The 17,808-nt window shown below is 45.3% G+C and overlaps 1 protein-coding gene across 4 annotated transcripts in view; it reads right to left on the bottom strand.

The window, feature by feature from the left end:
* The window catches only part of COX18 (cytochrome c oxidase assembly factor COX18), a 150,261-nt gene that overhangs the window by 116,772 nt on the left and 15,681 nt on the right, over nt 1-17,808 (bottom strand). For 2 of the 4 annotated variants that reach the window (XM_069632320.1, XM_069632319.1), the window contains exons 2-3: nt 7,854-7,941; nt 4,313-4,800 (exon numbers count right to left, since the gene is read on the bottom strand). In XM_069632320.1, the coding sequence (XP_069488421.1) occupies nt 4,313-4,800; nt 7,854-7,881 (516 nt within the window). In that variant the 5' untranslated portion in view covers nt 7,882-7,941. The remainder of the gene's footprint in view (nt 1-4,312; nt 4,801-7,853; nt 7,942-17,808) is intronic. The other 2 variants (XM_069632322.1, XM_069632321.1) reach the window with 1 other exon arrangement.

The following is a 17,808-nucleotide window of genomic DNA, read 5'->3' as shown; positions in this document are numbered from 1 at the left end:
AGTTGGGAAGCAATCTAATGAAGGCAGTTCTAACAAATTTAGCCAGAGTCAATAGGCCTGTGCCAAAGTCAGTGGTACAGGGCAAAGGGCCCAGGAGTAAAATGTTCTTGTAGCTGCAGTCAAGACTTTGGTTAACGTTTCGAAAAGGAGGATGCAGAAGGTGAAAGACAATGTTTAGAAGTTAGGGGCGGCCAACCCAACAGGTAGGTAAACAATTTAAAACACCTTTAGCCCAACCACGCGAAAAGGGCGGCCTGGCGGAACAATGTACCTTAAAAGAAGAAGTGGCTCCTGCGGTGGCGGTTGTTCCTGGTAGTTCCTGCAGTTCGGGGGATCCAGCAGAGGAAGGGAGGCTCTCGTCGTGGAGGAAGGTTCGAGTTACTGCACTACCCAGGGATGAAACCAGCCGCGGTGCTGCCAAACAAATAAAAGGTACACTCCTTTAAATCGCGGTCTGGGTGGACGGGTGCCTGGCTATCCGGTCTCCGGGTCCAGGGTACTGGTGATTCGACCAGGGCAGGTCGAGGAAGGCGATTGGCAAACTGGTTGGCCCCACCAGCTCAAGGGAAGAAGGCTCTTTCCGATGAAGATCTTCTCTTGTCGTGTGGAGAAGTGGTGAGACGCTGCAGCCGGGCTTCACCGGTGGTTCAGTCGTTGCAGATGTGTTTGGCTTCTCTCCTCTTATGCTTCTTAGTTCCAGTGGTGACGTCTTGCTCTTCCAGTCCTCAGGACCCTGATTTTATGCAAAACGAGCCCCATTCATACAGCCTAGCTGTCACTCTTACAGTGGAGTGGTCATCTTGGCGGGAGACCCTCCAACCTATCAGGATAGAGTGCGACATGGGTTGCTGAGGCAACCCTGTCCAGGGGTTCTACTCCCCCTCCCACACAATGGACTGACCCAAGACTCAGTGGCGCCGAAAGGAGGGCTTCTTGGCAGAAGCATGCCAAAAGGACGAACAAAGAATCCTCAACCTGGGTTAGGAGTTTAGAGAAAGACACGAGAAAGAATTTATATTAAAGTTCTGGCAAATAAAACCTACCGGAGTAATGTTAATATTAAAATAAAGTGGCAGTTTGTTAGAGGCTGTCAGAAAATGTGGTAGCCTCGAACAATGGGAAAATCCCATAGGGAAATATTTGCGATCGAATATTTTCTGTAGTAACCACTGCCACCAGCCAGAAACATTTGAAAGAGGGACTGTACGGTACCCTCTCGAAAATGAACATAAGGGAAAAACTATTAACCCTTCCCAGTACCTCCATAGGTTGTACTGGTTTAGTTCATATAAATTGACTAGTAAAGTCAATGGGGACTTTACATGCCCTGGGGGACAGTAGTCAGTCCCAGGGTATGGAGTCTATGTTTGGGGGTCGCTACGACACCCCTGAGTCACTGCACGGAGGTTGCTGTGTAACCCATGTGAATAAAGATGGGTTCTATGGAGGTGAGAAAAACCCCATAGACATTAAACACAAAAATAGCCTAGAACACACACAGCAAAAAATGCCTAAGAGTGGGAATAAAGAGTCTCACTCTTAGCAGGAGAAAAAAAAACCCTTCAAATCCAGCAAAGCTGCTGGGGGGCTCTATAGGTAAGGGAAATTAGCTATAGAATGAGAATTCTCCCTAACATGTGTAACCTGAGCTTGCTGTAGCCCTGCCTTCCAATCGACCTTGGGACTCCGAAAATGACGTTCCCCGACCCAGAGCCCTCCAATAACCTAAGGCCAGGAGGGTACAGTTCCGCAGACTTGACTTCTATGCTATAATCATATTGCTAGTAAAGTTGGCAATGGAACCGGTGGTAAAAAGCACCTATACAAGGCACACAATTTAAAGACACAATCAAATGGTAGGATGCACTGAAAAGCATTAGCAAAAAGAAACCCATAATGAAATCTGCAAACAACCACTGTCGAAGACCTGTCTCTGAATGCTCAGTTATGCAGATAAAGATTCAGGTTTTAAAGTCTTAATTTTGGCAGGACGATTTCAACACTTGCAGTCCATTATTTTTTGCATTTAAAAAATCCAAACTAAGAAAACGATTATAATAGCCAACTGTTCTTTAATTTTGATTGTTGTTGGTATTGTGCGTGATATTTCTCATTTTGCTATGCGCTCTTTTCGATACTTGAAAGGTACTTTAATCATGGCACCATATGCTCATAAAACACAAATATATTGTAACGATTCAGAGGATTTTGACTTTCTCATGGGGTCAGGGTGGTGCATCCATAAAACAATGGTCCCCCGACAAATACCGAGGATCACATGGCGAAGGAATCCCCCAAGGCATTGGGGACGTCCATTACCAGATAACACGAAATGACAGCCCCCACCCTTGCAATACACTTCCTATATCCTCCTTCCCCCTCTCTTGATAGGGTTAACGTATGGAGTTGCCAAATCCGTCTATTTATGTGTCAATTTATAAAGCGCACTGAGCCCTGAGGCATCAAGGCACTGTTACGTAACCAGTTACTCACAAAGCAGAACATGTACAGAAAGTCAGTATATCAGGTAGTTTCAGGATCAATATTTGAGCAAACAGCAATATTTAAGTTTTTAGTGATTTACGGATGGTCAGTAAGAATGCTCGGCTCGCAAAGTCGGCAGCAGTAAGTTCCATGCTTTGGCTGCGATAGTTGGAAAGCTCGAGCCTCCAGCTTTAGCCTGTTTAAATTTGGGCTGGATGAGATGGTGCGCATAGGCCGATCTAGTGCATCTGGACAAATTTACTTTCATTATTTTCTGTGATAGATGGGGGGGGTACATTGAGGAGACATTTGTGCGTGATTCTTGCTGAGGTGATGCTCTAGTTGGGGATGTTAAGAGCTGCTCGAAGTGCGTTATTCTGAATAACCTGCATCTTCCGGATGTTGTGCTCAGAGGTGCCTGCAAAGAGTGCATTACAATAGTCGAGCCTCGATCTGATGATAACTCGGGCAATTGTAAGGCAGCTGTCCAGGGATAGAAAAGGTCTGGATGCATTGATCAGTTTTGTAGTGTAGGCGGCAGAGGAGGCGATGGAATTACTTGTAGAGTGAGCGAAAGCATAGCATCCAGATAAACTCCCAGTGTCTTCACTGAAGTCAAACAACAAAAAATCACAAGACAGAGACCAAAAGATACAAAGTGTTTCACCCATAATGTGGAAACAGGTTCTATGAAGATCAGCGAGGCTGAGCATCCGCCTGGAGTGAGCGGTCTAGCCTCTTACCACAGGTGAATGGCCCAATAAAATGCAAGTATCCTACGCAGGAGTTCCATAAGAGATCAGCTGGGGAGCCGATGAGAGCGCGCGCACCTTGCAGGTGGACAAATTCGTCCAGACGCACTAGATCAGCCTATGCGCACCATCTCATCCAATTTCACTTGTTTCCTTTGATTTAGGGAATCCCCACACCCCCTTAGCTTTAGGGATAGAGAGGCCTTTTTCCAACACTTTTTTATTTAATAAAAGTCTTTACCCAAAAACATGCAACCATTGTGTCTGAGCCTTAATTCTGCACACTTACAATACCTACAGAACAAGAGTGAAATCTTTCAGATGTAACAAGCATGTGTTTGGGGGTAATTGTATAGCAACCCTTTTTAATTTCTATGGGTAGATTTTGAATTTTTTTTGCACAATGCATGGTGATGTGGTTGCCCAGAATCATATTTTCATATAGTGCTTCAAGCCAAATTCCATTAGCTTCTAATCAATATCAGCCATACAGATGAGGGGCGTATTGGCCACAATTACTTCCTAGAAATAAGAAAAATAGTACCAACAAAAAATGTAGCAAACACTGCCACACACACACACACATTGGAATACACACGTAAAAATGCACCGTTTAATTTGAATTGAGAAAGAATTACAAAAGGACATCTTTTTCAGAATTGAAATATACTTTTACTATCCTGAAAAACACCCCCATTGGAATGGATATTACTGTTTTACTATGTACAAAATAACTGTACTCCCAACTTTAAAAAAATAGGGAGTAAAATATTCCCTCTTAGAAATCTTTTCTAGGTCGCCAACTGCTATAAAAGGTGTCATTATTATGAAATTGTAATGGTAATTAATTTATAAATGTCAGATGGTTAAAACGGCCCTACCAGTATTACTAACCTTTACTGCAGATTGCGCGCACACCGGATGCAAATGATTACCTAGAAAATCTCTCTCATTGGCTGTCAAAACTGGAGCATTAGATATGAAATTGAATTTGGCAAGTCTCACTTTCACTTTTCAGTATGCGATAATAATGGCTACGCTTTTAAAGAAGTCTAGAATGGGATGCAGTGACCCACCTTGGCAATAACGTACATCTGATAGACAGACAGAGGGAGCGTAATGGTTGTTCTGAGTGCCACAGAAGCGCAGATGATATTCGCCCACCATGGCAGGCCAGTTAATTCATGTAGGCCGAGCAGCATGGTTTCTGCTAAGTGGACCGGTGCTGTATCAGCCATGCTTTCGTACCAGCCGAGCATTCCATCACGATTGTCTGTAGACACAGAGGCAGCCGATAGCCCAGCAACTGACATCATAGTCCTTCTCTGACAGGATACAGGCAAGCATGGCCTCAGGAGCCTGTAGACAATTGCAACGTGACTGCTTGTGAAACTCGTTGAAGGCTTCCTATGTAGCTTTTGGCAGGCTCTCTGGCTACGGACTGTCCTGGTTTTCCAGCAAGCCAGTGGCTGCAGAGTTTGTTGCAGTTCAAGGAGACTCGGGCGACCTTTACACAGGTGGAAGGAAGATGGTGGAATAGATCGGAGAAACATCCTAAGTGAACCTGTAAAACGTCAAACAAGTTAACAACTTGGTTTTGAATAATACAATAATTATGACTTCAAGTAGACACCGTAAACACCTGCACAAACACACGACTTTGGATTTCTTTTTAGAGAAACTATTCATATAATGACACCACTTGCACAGAAGGCAGAGCCTCACATTTTACAAAAAATAGAAACGTATCTTTATTTTGTAAACAAATAAAAATAGCACTTTAAAAGAGTAGGGGATCAAACAACTGGGAGTGAATGAACTTAATGAAGTTACAGTGCTGAGGAGTATTCTTTAAGCATGTGCTTTACAAACTAAAAGTAACCCAAAGGTAACCCAAAACAGGTGTAATAACCCCCAAATTAATAGTACTGCGCTTAAGAATAAGGGGCTGTGTGAGCCCGCCTAGATTCAAATTAGGGTACCTCTCGATCCCTGCATTGAGTGCATTAATCTATTGAGCTATTTTACCCGCCCAGAACAGTCTGGGTAAACTAACAAAAGTTGTTTGCAAGCATGATATTGCTTTGGCTCGCAACAACAACTGTTGCCATAAACATATACATTTCTACACTGTTGGGATTTTCCAAGAAAAGGGCAACACAACAGTTGTTCTTTAAGCCATAAATGCCATCATTTTACTTTTTAAATATCAAGTAACAGGGATCAAAATTAAGATTGGATAGGCAGGAGCTAAAAGTAGCTCCTGGGTATCCAGCATTAGCCAGTGACCAGAAGCTAACACTAGCTAATGAGGAGCTACTACACTGCGTTCCACAAATCTTCTTCCACATAAGATGCAAACCTATCATCGAAATTACGAGCTGGAGCTAAAAGTAGGCATTAGACGTGACCAGGAGCTACCACTGGAGAGCGAGTGGCAATGACACGGCGTTCTGCAAATCTAACGTCCACATAAGACGCAAACATATTATTTTTACCATTATTTAGGACCTTATGCTTTAAATGTTGTATAGATGTGTCGTAGTTTTTATTTATAGATTTTCCAAAATTCACTTTGGTGTGTTTGTTTGACAACAGCTGGCCTTGGGAGCTAAAAGTAGCTCCCGATAGATGCCTGTATCAAGCTAACCAGGCTCTTTTAAGCAACAAGCAGGAGTTAAATAGCTCCCAGCTCCCTCCAATCTCCCCCCAATTTCGTACCCTGGAGTAAGGCAGCAAGCAGCAGCAAGCAGGCAGCAAACCCTGCTTTGGGTTTTTATGATACGACGACCAGATAGATATCAGTGGTCACAAGACTGACCATGCACCTACACATACATTCACTTTTTTCCTTGCACATGAGCTTTATTGGAAAATCATTGGCCATGGATAATACGGCCCAGCAACCCTGAGACTAGGTCGCAATAAGGTTGAAGGCATGTTAGGATGTCGAAAGCTTATCCAAAGCTATTGGCACATAGTCAAGCGTGTCTTTTAACGAGGCTCTGTTGTAAATGTTGTTCGCGACTCTCGGGCTTGGCAAGTGCAATACCTTATATATGCAGAGTCTCTGCAGCATGCAACCAAAGAGGGCTATGGCCGCCTCCTACTGGCATTGAAGACCAAGTTATTTCAATGAAGTTAAGACACAAGCATGACAGCAGCCACAACATGCCACTAAAGGAACCCGAACATAAATATTACCCCTGATGTAACAAAGCAGCTAATAGGTTTTAGGATCTTCTGGAATGCTGAAGGTTCTATCAATACTAAAAATGCAAGACACACCCAGACTCCTTACTGAGCTTCTGGCTAGAGCTCACGTTATAAGATGATGCTATACAGTAATTTACAGTCTCCACCCACTCACACACCATGGCAAGTGCGTTCACCGGTAACTAGATTTCCCAGCATTGCATACTCATTAGTGGAGCCTCGAGGAAGAAAGGTTTTCTATGTACCACAATGGCCATGACTAGAGCAGCCAGTATATTAAAGTATGTAACTAAATAGTGTGACTACACACTTGAACATGGGGTTAGCGAAGAAATATAGACTCACAGCACAGTAACAACCTTTTGTGAAAGTAGACTTATTGAGAACACCATTATCAATGATGAAGATGGCCACTGCAGCTGCCTACAACATACACATAGCAAATGCTACCACACAACTACTGCGCTATGACCATTCTAAAATGGGACAAAACGTAACCCTTCATGAAGATGCAACTAGAATAAGCAAGTGCACAGGCTACTGTAGGAAAGAGTCACATTTAAATACAATCATAAAGACTAGACGAGATGCAGCAATTACAGCTGGGAGACAAGTAGATGGAAGTTTTGTGCTTAAACAGTCCTCGGAAAAATCAAAAATCCTGCCAGAGCGTTAATTCGTGTAAATAAATGCTCGACCTAAGAGAAATGCACTTTGCCCATGAAATGGTTGTTATTTTCTTTAATTGAAAAAAACAATGACTTGTGTTGGAAAAAAACAAACAATCACGTGGGATAACATATTACCAGAAGATCTAAAACCCACGTAGTAGTGTTTCCAGTCTTTCCTTTACATTAAATCTGTATTTCAATCCCTGCAGACTCAGGACTAGATCACTCACTCCAAGCAGGTCAAAGGACCAGCAACTTCCTTCTGGGGCAGTTGGGCAGACACCTCACAGGTTGCACAATAGCTTTGTCCATACACACTGCAAATAGAACTGTGCTTGTATATTTGCTAGGGTTGTATATCATTTGGACACGTTCACTTTCACCAATATTCATTAGAATTATTTACATTTAGACAATTTAGCTGGTGAAATTGTGGGAGATAAATAATGAGACATGGGTGACATGAAATTAGGAAACAATTATCTTGATTGCTTTTTAGAATCAATATGCATAAACATGCTAAATATTGTAATACATGGTTTTAGATTTTGTATAACTTTATACACTATTTGGAAAAATATGTTTTAAGTGTCACAAAACTTAAATATTGCAATTTGTACAAATATAAAGGTATAATCATAAAAAGTCAATATACAGAAAGAGGAATTTTCCAATTTTACAAATATTGTAAGGTTTTTAAAAACAATGCACAAAATGAAGGTTTCGCTACCTCTTTTTGGACCAACTGGGATTTGCATGCAGCGATGGAAGAGTGCATTAGCTTTCCATGTCCGACAGACTTCTTCATAAGATTGTGGCTAGTGAAATGATCGACAAAGACACATAGAAAGAATTAAGGAAAGTGTAAATAATGTTTTTTTTTTAAATTCAGAACATCTTTAAAAAAAAAAAATCAAATTAGGTATAATTGCAGCAAATACATTTTTAAGAATTTGCATAAAGTACTTTTTTCAATACGTAAATCATTTTTTAAAAGTGATGGGAAATTCAAGTTAAGAACAAATACTAATATCTAATCATTCGAATTCTATATATTTGGGATATTTTGAACAATTTTAAATTAAAAACAAAAGGGCAGGATTTACAAAAATGTTTTAACATAGGAAGTCCAACTGAAAACATTTTTTGTAAACCAGGCCCGACACGTCGGGGGACCCGTGGAGTACGGGTTCTGCAGTAGCACAGGTCTTGAAACGGGGGATGTCCGAGACGAGAGATCTAAACATGAGAACTTATGTTAACAGCCGTACTGCCACAATCAACTAGCCACCATGACGGGAACCGGACAGGCGTACCCTTAAGGCAATACCACAACAGGTATACCTCAGAAGGTATGCACCACGGTGTACACAGGATGGAACATGGGGCTAACAGGACGATGAAAGGGCCACTGAAGAAAGCAAAATGACCCAAAGACCCAAAAGGGAGTTACCAGCGACATGCTCACAATGACTCTGCTTAGCTGCATCAGTCAGGGATTGCCACAACAGGGGTTGGAATAGAGGATGTCTTGCATGTAAAATACAATCCCAGGACCTCAGAGACATCATGGCAGCCAGATACAGGGGAACCGACTGAAGGGAGAGAACTCGCATAAGAACTCACATGAGACGTGTGGAAAGGAGAATGGTGATTGGGCAGGGGAGGAGAACTGGAAGATAAAAGCCGACAACCCCAATATTGCGTTTTCTGGATTTGCAGGAGCAGGACAACGTTGCAGAGACAGAGGAGTACTGTTGGGCATATTAAGAGAAATCGAGAGGAAGCCCGGAGAGGAAGAACCCATCCTTAAAGACTTCCTAAAACAAGGACTCAGTAATCCGAAGAGATGGTCCCAGGAATACCGCTCCTCACCACCATGAACCCGACAGGCAGAAGAGCAAGGAACACTCAAAGTCACCCATCCTTTTTCAGACGAACTCCAAGTGCACCCCTGCCTGACTCTTATGCAGGAAGGTATCCCTCAGACAACCATATCCAGTGCATATCATTACAGATCCAGAGAATCCGACAGAGATTGCGGACCCCAACACCATAATGGACTGTCTCGATTAGGTACTAAGCAACCATTGTGCTCATGTCATTAGTGACACCATGACGTAGCAGCGTTAGTCATGAAGAATACTCGCAGCCCTGCACAGCATTACTCAAACACACACTCGCACACATGAAGAACATGCTTACACATCTGTAGATAGAGGACGGATACATATACATACTGTCAAAGCTTTTATTATTTTTCTCATTAGCCAAACGCAGTAAGGCAGAAACGCAAGGCAACAAGAGATCCTGAGCAAGCTTGCAGATGCTTATGGCAATTAACACTATGGGACTACAGGAGTATATATGGAGCCTGGTAGGACCACGTATGACTAATCTATAGGAAACATAGCATAGTACGAGCATGAAGAAATCGCATTACAAGTCCAAGGAAAATTACAGAAGGCCTCAAGCCACAGAACGCCACACAGCAGGAGCAGGGTCAGGCTGCACGAAGCGCAGATCGAGCTCACAGCCAAGGTCAGTGAAAACAGTCACATTCCAAACTCTAGACGATAATGGACCAGCTGCAAAAAAATTGAATGAATCCTCATGAATGCAGACCCAAGAGCTCAATTTTGTGGTCCACAACCACGTGATGCAGCCGAACTAGACAATAGGCATTCATTCACCCGTGGTGAGAAGACAAGCCGTTCTCATCAGCCCAGACAGAAGGTGAAACAAGTGTTGCAACGTGAAGACTCACTCTCATAGGCAAAGGTGGTATACTACCAGATACAATTCAGACACAGTCATTTCATATCACCTTGAAGAGGTGCACAGAGGGCTGAGAACCGACTTGGGTCCCAAGGCTGGGGGTCCAGCTACAGCCAATCACGAGACAGAAATCCAGTGGTGGTTGACAAGGGCAAATGATAAGTCCACTACTCTGCAACAATGTAATAATAGTATGCCACCTGACATGCAAGGACCAGTAGAATAACCTCTATAGGGGATATCCATATGGGTTACCACTCATCACCCAATCAGCAGTGGGGATAGGTTTTCAGGGAAGGGTCTAGGTGATGACGACATACAGCAACAAGACCGGGGAGGAAGTATTGTAAATTGAGATGTACTGGAGAAACCTGATTGTCTTGTATGATCCTTTTTTTTCTCTCAATAAACCGCAGTACCAACTTGCCCTTGGCTGAGTTTATTCTGGGGAAGGGTTGTTGGGCCCTTGGGAGTTGGACAGACCCCCAGACGACCACTGGCATGCCCAGGAACCATCCCAACAAATCCTTATTTTTGTGGCAGGAACTCCCTTACACTTTGTTCATTTCATTTTCCTCAATAAACTAGTTTCTTTTCTAACTACAACTGCTTCTGGCCTCGTCTATCCCACAGACCCAAAATGTGTAGAGAAATTAAACATTCTCTTACATATGTATAGGTGATTCTAAACTATATCATAAAAATAAAAATGTAAAGCAGGATAGGAGTTTTTTTCCCTTCTAAATGGTTTACATGTTTATTGTTTTAGAAAATATATAAAAACGTTAAATGTGTCTACACTACAGTGTTCTGAATTACCTGCCCCTTTTAGTATACAGTTAAAAGGTATTTACGAAAATGTAATCCGTTTTTGAACAAATTGAAATTACTTCTGCCTGACGTGATGAACTGTGACTGACCAAGTCGTCACTGGGCATTAAAGCTGCTACCACAGAGTCCATGTCTGCCTGAGCTGTCTCCAAGTGTCCTGCTAATCTTTCATAGCGAACACAGAAATAATCATGCCTGGAGAGGCTGCTCAGCTAGAGTGTGTCATTTTAAAACCACTCTACTTGCGGCAATATTTTAAAACTACGCTGCTATCAGCTGATTGATATTTTAACTGTGTTTATTAATTGTGCTTATTAGTGTATTTACCCACATATTGTGGTCTTTTACCATTAGGGACGCCGCACTTGCGGGCAGTCCGCTTTTCATTTCTGTGAGGGGGAGGGTTTAGCCTTCCTTTCCTCTGCACACAGGCATTTATGTGCCACACTAACCGTCAGCACAGCAGACAGGTGCAGCAGGCAAGCCGTCAGCGTGCTGAGGACAGGTCAGATGGGTGTTTGTGTTACTCTAAAGCACATTTGCTATCTCTCGCCCCTACTGGTACCATATTCCTGCCAGGCTGGAGCAATTAACCTTCTCCTGTGGGAGTAGCTCCTCCACAACAGCTGTTGGCGGTTAAGGTCAACACTCCCCCTTGGTCCCTGATATTACTAAACACCCGCTCCCTACCAGCACACGCATATGAAATCTGCTTTCTTCTATTGGATCGCCGCCTGGCACTATTATGCCTTACTGAAACTTGGTTGCAAGCTGCTTTGGCCCCAGCCCTGGTCCAGGCTATCCCCTTTGACTACCGTATTATCCACTGTGATCGACAGTCTCCCCAACATGGGGCGGGGAATTGCTGTAATCTATAGGTCAGAGTTTACCATTACACAGCTTAGTGTTTCCCACTGCCTAGTCATGGAAGCTCTTCTCTTCAGATGTGTCATCTCTCCTGTTATTATATGCTACTTTTTACTGGTATACTATCCCCCTAGCCCCCCAGGGAATTTTCTGGACCTTTTTATGTATCTACTGGCAGACCTCCAGGTACAATATACTCATTTGGTGGTACTTGGGAATTTCAATCTGAAATGTAATCTCCCTAGGTCTCCGGCTTTGATATTTTCTTTGATAGTTTGATGGCTCTTGAATTGCACAAACATGTATCCCCTGAATTCAATACAAGACCGTTCAAAACCCAACACGCTAATGGGATCCTGCCTGTAAGCACTGGGATTGATATCAGATGCATGCAAAGCTGAAATCTCTTTCCCCAGTTTCCCCACATAAATCTCTGGTGACACAATGGTATAGGGTGAGCCCAAATCCACCAACATGTCTACAGGATGGCCATCCACCAACACTGAAACCCATGGACCTTTCCGTGAAGCCCCATCCACTTGTAGCATCACACCCTGCTCAGCCTTAACCAGGGACCCAGAATCCTGATCCGAAACACATCCATCCGACACCATGCCAGCCACTCCATTAAGCTTGCACATGCGGCGTAGTGCCCTTTACATCTGCATTTTAAACACTCCACGTTAACAGCAGGACATTCTTTCGAACCAGTCAGATGGCTCAACCAGTTAATGGAACAGGGCTCCTGGTAAGAGACCTATCCTGCCCAGGAAGGCCACTTATATACAAAAACACTTGAATAGGTTTATAGATATCACTTTGGGCCAAATCCTCTTCCCCTATAGACCAAATATATGTGCACAACACTCAACTTGCATGACCCAATCTGGGTACGTTCTTAGTTTTTATGGTTTTGTATATAAAATGGCTCAACCAGCCACACTTCCTGCAAGGTTCCTTTGCTCTGGTCAACCTTCCGCCTTGGTCGTCACTCTTGTCCCATCTCTTTTTATTGTCCATGCCGCCACCTTTATTGCGAGGTAAAACAGCTTGCACAGCATCTCTAGAACCCTCCTTCTCTGTAACGATCTGTACACTTGCCCTGGAAGCCTCGATGGCCCTGGCAATCTCCACCACCTTCTCCAATGGCGGGTCACTTTTGATCCAAAGTCTTTCTCTAATCTTTTGATTACTAGTCTTCATCATTATCTGGTCTCTAATGTGCTCATCCAGAATCCCCGAAAGTCTGCAGGTGGCCATTAAAGCCTGCAAAGCTGTCACATGGGCATCAATGGATTCACCAGAGCCTTGGGCCCTGGAAAAGAACTTGTAACGCTCCAACACTACATTTATCCTTCTTCTGAAATGGTCCTCCAGCTTCTTCAAGGCTGTTTCATATGCACTCACCACTCTTTCCCCTTCGCCACTACCAGGCACCGTCACCTCCTCTCCTGGCAAATGGCGGAAGACACATAGTCCTTCAGTACCAATACAGTTGCCTCCTTATCATCGTCATCAAATTTTGCACCCCCAGCAGCCCTCAAATACACCTTAAAAGAGTCAATCCACTGGTCCCATGGGGCTGCTGGCTCACCAGGAGTAGGCAAAAATGCAGGAGGGGGTCTAGCAGCAGTGTGGGACATGTCTTACAAACCAAGGAAAGACTAGTTAAGAGGCAGTCTGGTTCCTTTGTTACGTTGACTGTCACTGAGGTTGAACTGCAGGATCTCAATGAACTAACCAGCAAGTGATGTTCACCAAACCACAAATTCACTGCATACAAAATGTCTCCTCACCTAGAGTGCACACGATGACCACTGCCACCAGGTAACGAGGGCGTCTGTCCTTCGCCCAGTAGCTGCCACACAGCACCCCAGACACGAAAAACATGTGCGCAGCACAGCAGGGTGCGCTCCTCACGGCAAAGCAGAGAGCACTGCTCCACCCCCCCTCCAGGCCCACGTGAGCGTTGGTGTATCTCTACAGAGAAAGCTCACGCTGGCCCCGTCTTCCAAGTCTGCAGGGCGTGTTCACGCTGGTTTCCGTGCACCTTTTGTAGCCGCGCCTCCAATCCTACGCTTGCGGAGGGAAAGGGAGAGCCGCCGCTCGGAAAGTTTCACCGCGGGCTCCTTGGGATGCAGTTGCAGCAAGCGGTTGCGGCCCACAGGGCTCCTGTGTGCCTCCCCCCAGTGACAGGCAGCGCAGGAGGGGCCACTCACATGGCCGCCCCCCGCCTGAGAGCAGCCGCCGTGCGCCTCCGGGACGCGGGCCACAACAATCCACAGGCGCCTGCGTCTGGCGCAGTGGGCACCATCAAGACAGCCTAGCAGACGGCGATCCCTCGCCTGGGGAGAGCTCCCACTGCTCCTCAATGGCGCGGGCAGCACCAGACAACGAAGGACCAAGGCAGGCCCGGTACCGGTGTACGCCTACAGCTCCTGCCCTTCCGGAGGCCACCAAAATCTCTGCACGCGTGGGTACAACGGGGTCCAGACTTCCCTCGTCACCAGTGAAGTAAACTGAGGCACAGATGGTGAGGTTTACTACTTTATTCTGGACCCCAGGGCAGGTAAGCCACCACCAGGCACCAGCAATGAAAACCAACTTGCCCGTGTGGAATGTTGATCCATAAACATGGAACAACATTCCACACGCGCCCGTATATAAGATACAACATCCTACCCCCATAAATTGGGCAATACATTGGATCTGATTTTTGCTAAGAAAACTTTTTTGACCTTTCAGTCAGTAGAACCTGTTCTTATGGTATGATCATTTCCTCATGCCTTGTGAGTGGGTAATAGCTGAGGTGCAACCTAAGACTCCGGCGGGCAAAGTCTGGCACCGCTCATGGCGCACAGCAGATACGCAATGCATGGTTGCGGCGGTCACAGCTAAGTGCAGCCTGGCTCCAGTCACCTCCCTTTCTCTGCTATCCCAGGCCTGCGTGAGGCAACAGACGCATTGGCCCTGCTGCATCTCATTAACCTAGCAGACTGCCATCCGAACCCTGGTTCACAGATTCTTTAAAAGCTGCATGGCTCAATCTTAGACAAGCAGAACGCAAATGGCTTACAATGCTTTGAAAATACAATATAAGGCCTGCACCGCAGCCTACTCGCCAGCTATTAAAACAGCTAAAACACAGTATCTTACTGAGAAAATCGAGTCCTCTTTATGCCAACCCAAGGCTCTCTTCTCAGAGGTCAAGTCCCTTTCATCTTCGGCCAACCTGACCCCCAACATTGTATCTACTCAGGATCGGTGTGCTGCTCTCTCTCAATATTTTATCACAAAGATTACGACCATTCGTGCCAATATCGCCACTGTAGTGAACACTTCTCCTATTAGCGAGAACAGTTCACTCCAAGTGGCTGACTGGGGCGATCAGACGGGATGGTCTGCCTTCCCTTGGTTTTCTGAAGAGATGGTAGCAGCCGCTATTCATAAGATCAAATCCTGCTCCCCCTCCGACGGTCATGAAAACAATCTCCTTGTACATTCTGACAGAGATCACTACAGCCATTAACTACTCCCACGTTTATTGAATCCTCTCACTTCCTGGATTCCGCTCAGTCCGGTTTCAAACCTGGTAGGTGCACGGAGTGTTCTGGTCTCTGTCCAGGACAATATGGCCAGGTTAGTGGATGCAGGTGGGGTGGGTGCTCTGATTTTCTTAGAACTATCAGCAGCATTCGACACCGTCGACCACCCCATTCTGCTATCCCGTCATGCCCAGATCACGTTGTTCCTGGCGGATCATACTCCAGACTCTCTCCATGCCCCCTTTTCTTTCCGCTTCCTTCCTTCTTGTGTGTGGAGTGCCACAGGGTTCTTTCGCCGATTCTATTCAACATTTACATCTCGGCACTTGTGTGTCTCATCCGCTCCTTCGGCATCAGGTGCTACTCCTATGTTAATGACACTCAGATTCTGATCCGTTTAGATCTTGATCAGGCTGAGATGTCGTCGTGCCTTCGGAGGCGCCTGGCGGCCGTTGGGGAGTGGATGAACCGCAACAGGCTTAAATTGAATGAAGACAAGCAGAACGCAAATGGCTTACAATGCTTTGAAAATACAATATAAGGCCTGCACCGCAGCCTACTCGCCAGCTATTAAAACAGCTAAAACACAGTATCTTACTGAGAAAATCGAGTCCTCTTTATGCCAACCCAAGGCTCTCTTCTCAGAGGTCAAGTCCCTTTCATCTTCGGCCAACCTGACCCCCAACATTGTATCTACTCAGGATCGGTGTGCTGCTCTCTCTCAATATTTTATCACAAAGATTACGACCATTCGTGCCAATATCGCCACTGTAGTGAACACTTCTCCTATTAGCGAGAACAGTTCACTCCAAGTGGCTGACTGGGGCGATCAGACGGGATGGTCTGCCTTCCCTTGGTTTTCTGAAGAGATGGTAGCAGCCGCTATTCATAAGATCAAATCCTGCTCCCCCTCCGACGGTCATGAAAACAATCTCCTTGTACATTCTGACAGAGATCACTACAGCCATTAACTACTCCCACGTTTATTGAATCCTCTCACTTCCTGGATTCCGCTCAGTCCGGTTTCAAACCTGGTAGGTGCACGGAGTGTTCTGGTCTCTGTCCAGGACAATATGGCTAGGTTAGTGGATGCAGGTGGGGTGGGTGCTCTGATTTTCTTAGAACTATCAGCAGCATTCGACACCGTCGACCACCCCATTCTGCTATCCCGTCATGCCCAGATCACGTTGTTCCTGGCGGATCATACTCCAGACTCTCTCCATGCCCCCTTTTCTTTCCGCTTCCTTCCTTCTTGTGTGTGGAGTGCCACAGGGTTCTTTCGCCGATTCTATTCAACATTTACATCTCGGCACTTGTGTGTCTCATCCGCTCCTTCGGCATCAGGTGCTACTCCTATGTTAATGACACTCAGATTCTGATCCGTTTAGATCTTGATCAGGCTGAGATGTCGTCGTGCCTTCGGAGGCGCCTGGCGGCCGTTGGGGAGTGGATGAACCGCAACAGGCTTAAATTGAATGAAGACAAAACTGAGGTGTTGGTGGTGGGCTGTCCCCCAAATCCCTCACGCTGGGTGTCCTCCTTTTGGTCATCTGCTCGGCCCTAAGCCTGTCCCAGCAGAGAAGGTGAAAAACCTGGGTGTACTTTTGACATCATCACTCTCCATGAATAATCAAGTGGCAGCTGTCTGTCAAGCTGACCACTTCCAGCTTAAAGTTTTGAGGAAAGTGCTTCCCACAATCCCTGCTTCTCTCCATCCGCCGGGGGTAGCAGCATTGGTATTATCGCGGTTAGATTATTGTAAATCCTTACATCTGGCACAGCCTAAGGGATTGATTCAGCGACTTCAACGCCTACAAAACCTAGCAGCCTGGGTGGCAACAGGCACGCCTTATGGAGCCCATATCTCACCGGTGCTTCGGACTCTTCACTGGCTCACAGTAAGTCAGTGCATTAGCTTTAAAAGCACTGTGTATCAAGCTCTGCACGCCCAGGGCGCGGAATTTCTCCAATGAAAATTCACTCGTTACCTTCCAAATCGGCGGCTACACTCTGCAGCCATTGATCTGCTTGTGGTGGCTTCCTATCGGTGTGCGCAGATTGGAGGCTGAGCCTTTTCCATTGCAGCAGCTATGTTATGGAATGAACTCCCACGGACCATAAAAAAAGAAATCTAACCATTTGGCTTTTAGAAAAGCCGTAAAGACCTTCCTGTTTTAACTGGGGCTTGTTCTTGGTTCTGATCGCTTGTTCTACCAGTAGCCTAACCCTCCAGCGCCATGATACCCTCGGGTGGACGTGCGCTTTAGAACTGTATGTAACATAACCTAACATAACATGCTGTCAAGGCTGTGCTGCCACAGGGTGGCAAACGTTTGTTCCCGCTTGTTTGAGATTACTTCTTCTCCACTTTACTTAAGAATTTATCATTTCCAACAGATTCACCACTTGAAATCTCTCCAGCACTTTTGTGTATTGAAAGCTCTAGTGATTACGTTTGACATAAAGCCAAGTTGTGAGTTATTAATCTGCCAAGGTGATACAATCTTTTTTACCACAAATTACCTGTCAAACAGATTTTCACTATTTAAAATCATCCCATCAGCAGTGTGCACTGAAAGCTCCAGTCCTGGGATCTATTCATTCTGAGCATTGTGCGGATTGGCCGAGGCATCACTTTTCCATCTTCTGTGGAGTGAGCTGGCT

This window comes from Ambystoma mexicanum, chromosome 6q (genome assembly GCF_040938575.1).
Source record: "Ambystoma mexicanum isolate Mex_15411 chromosome 6q, UKY_AmexF1_1, whole genome shotgun sequence".
Taxonomy (NCBI): domain Eukaryota; kingdom Metazoa; phylum Chordata; class Amphibia; order Caudata; family Ambystomatidae; genus Ambystoma; species Ambystoma mexicanum.
Note: the sequence above shows the minus strand (reverse complement) of the source record. Positions and strands in the feature narration are given on the sequence as shown.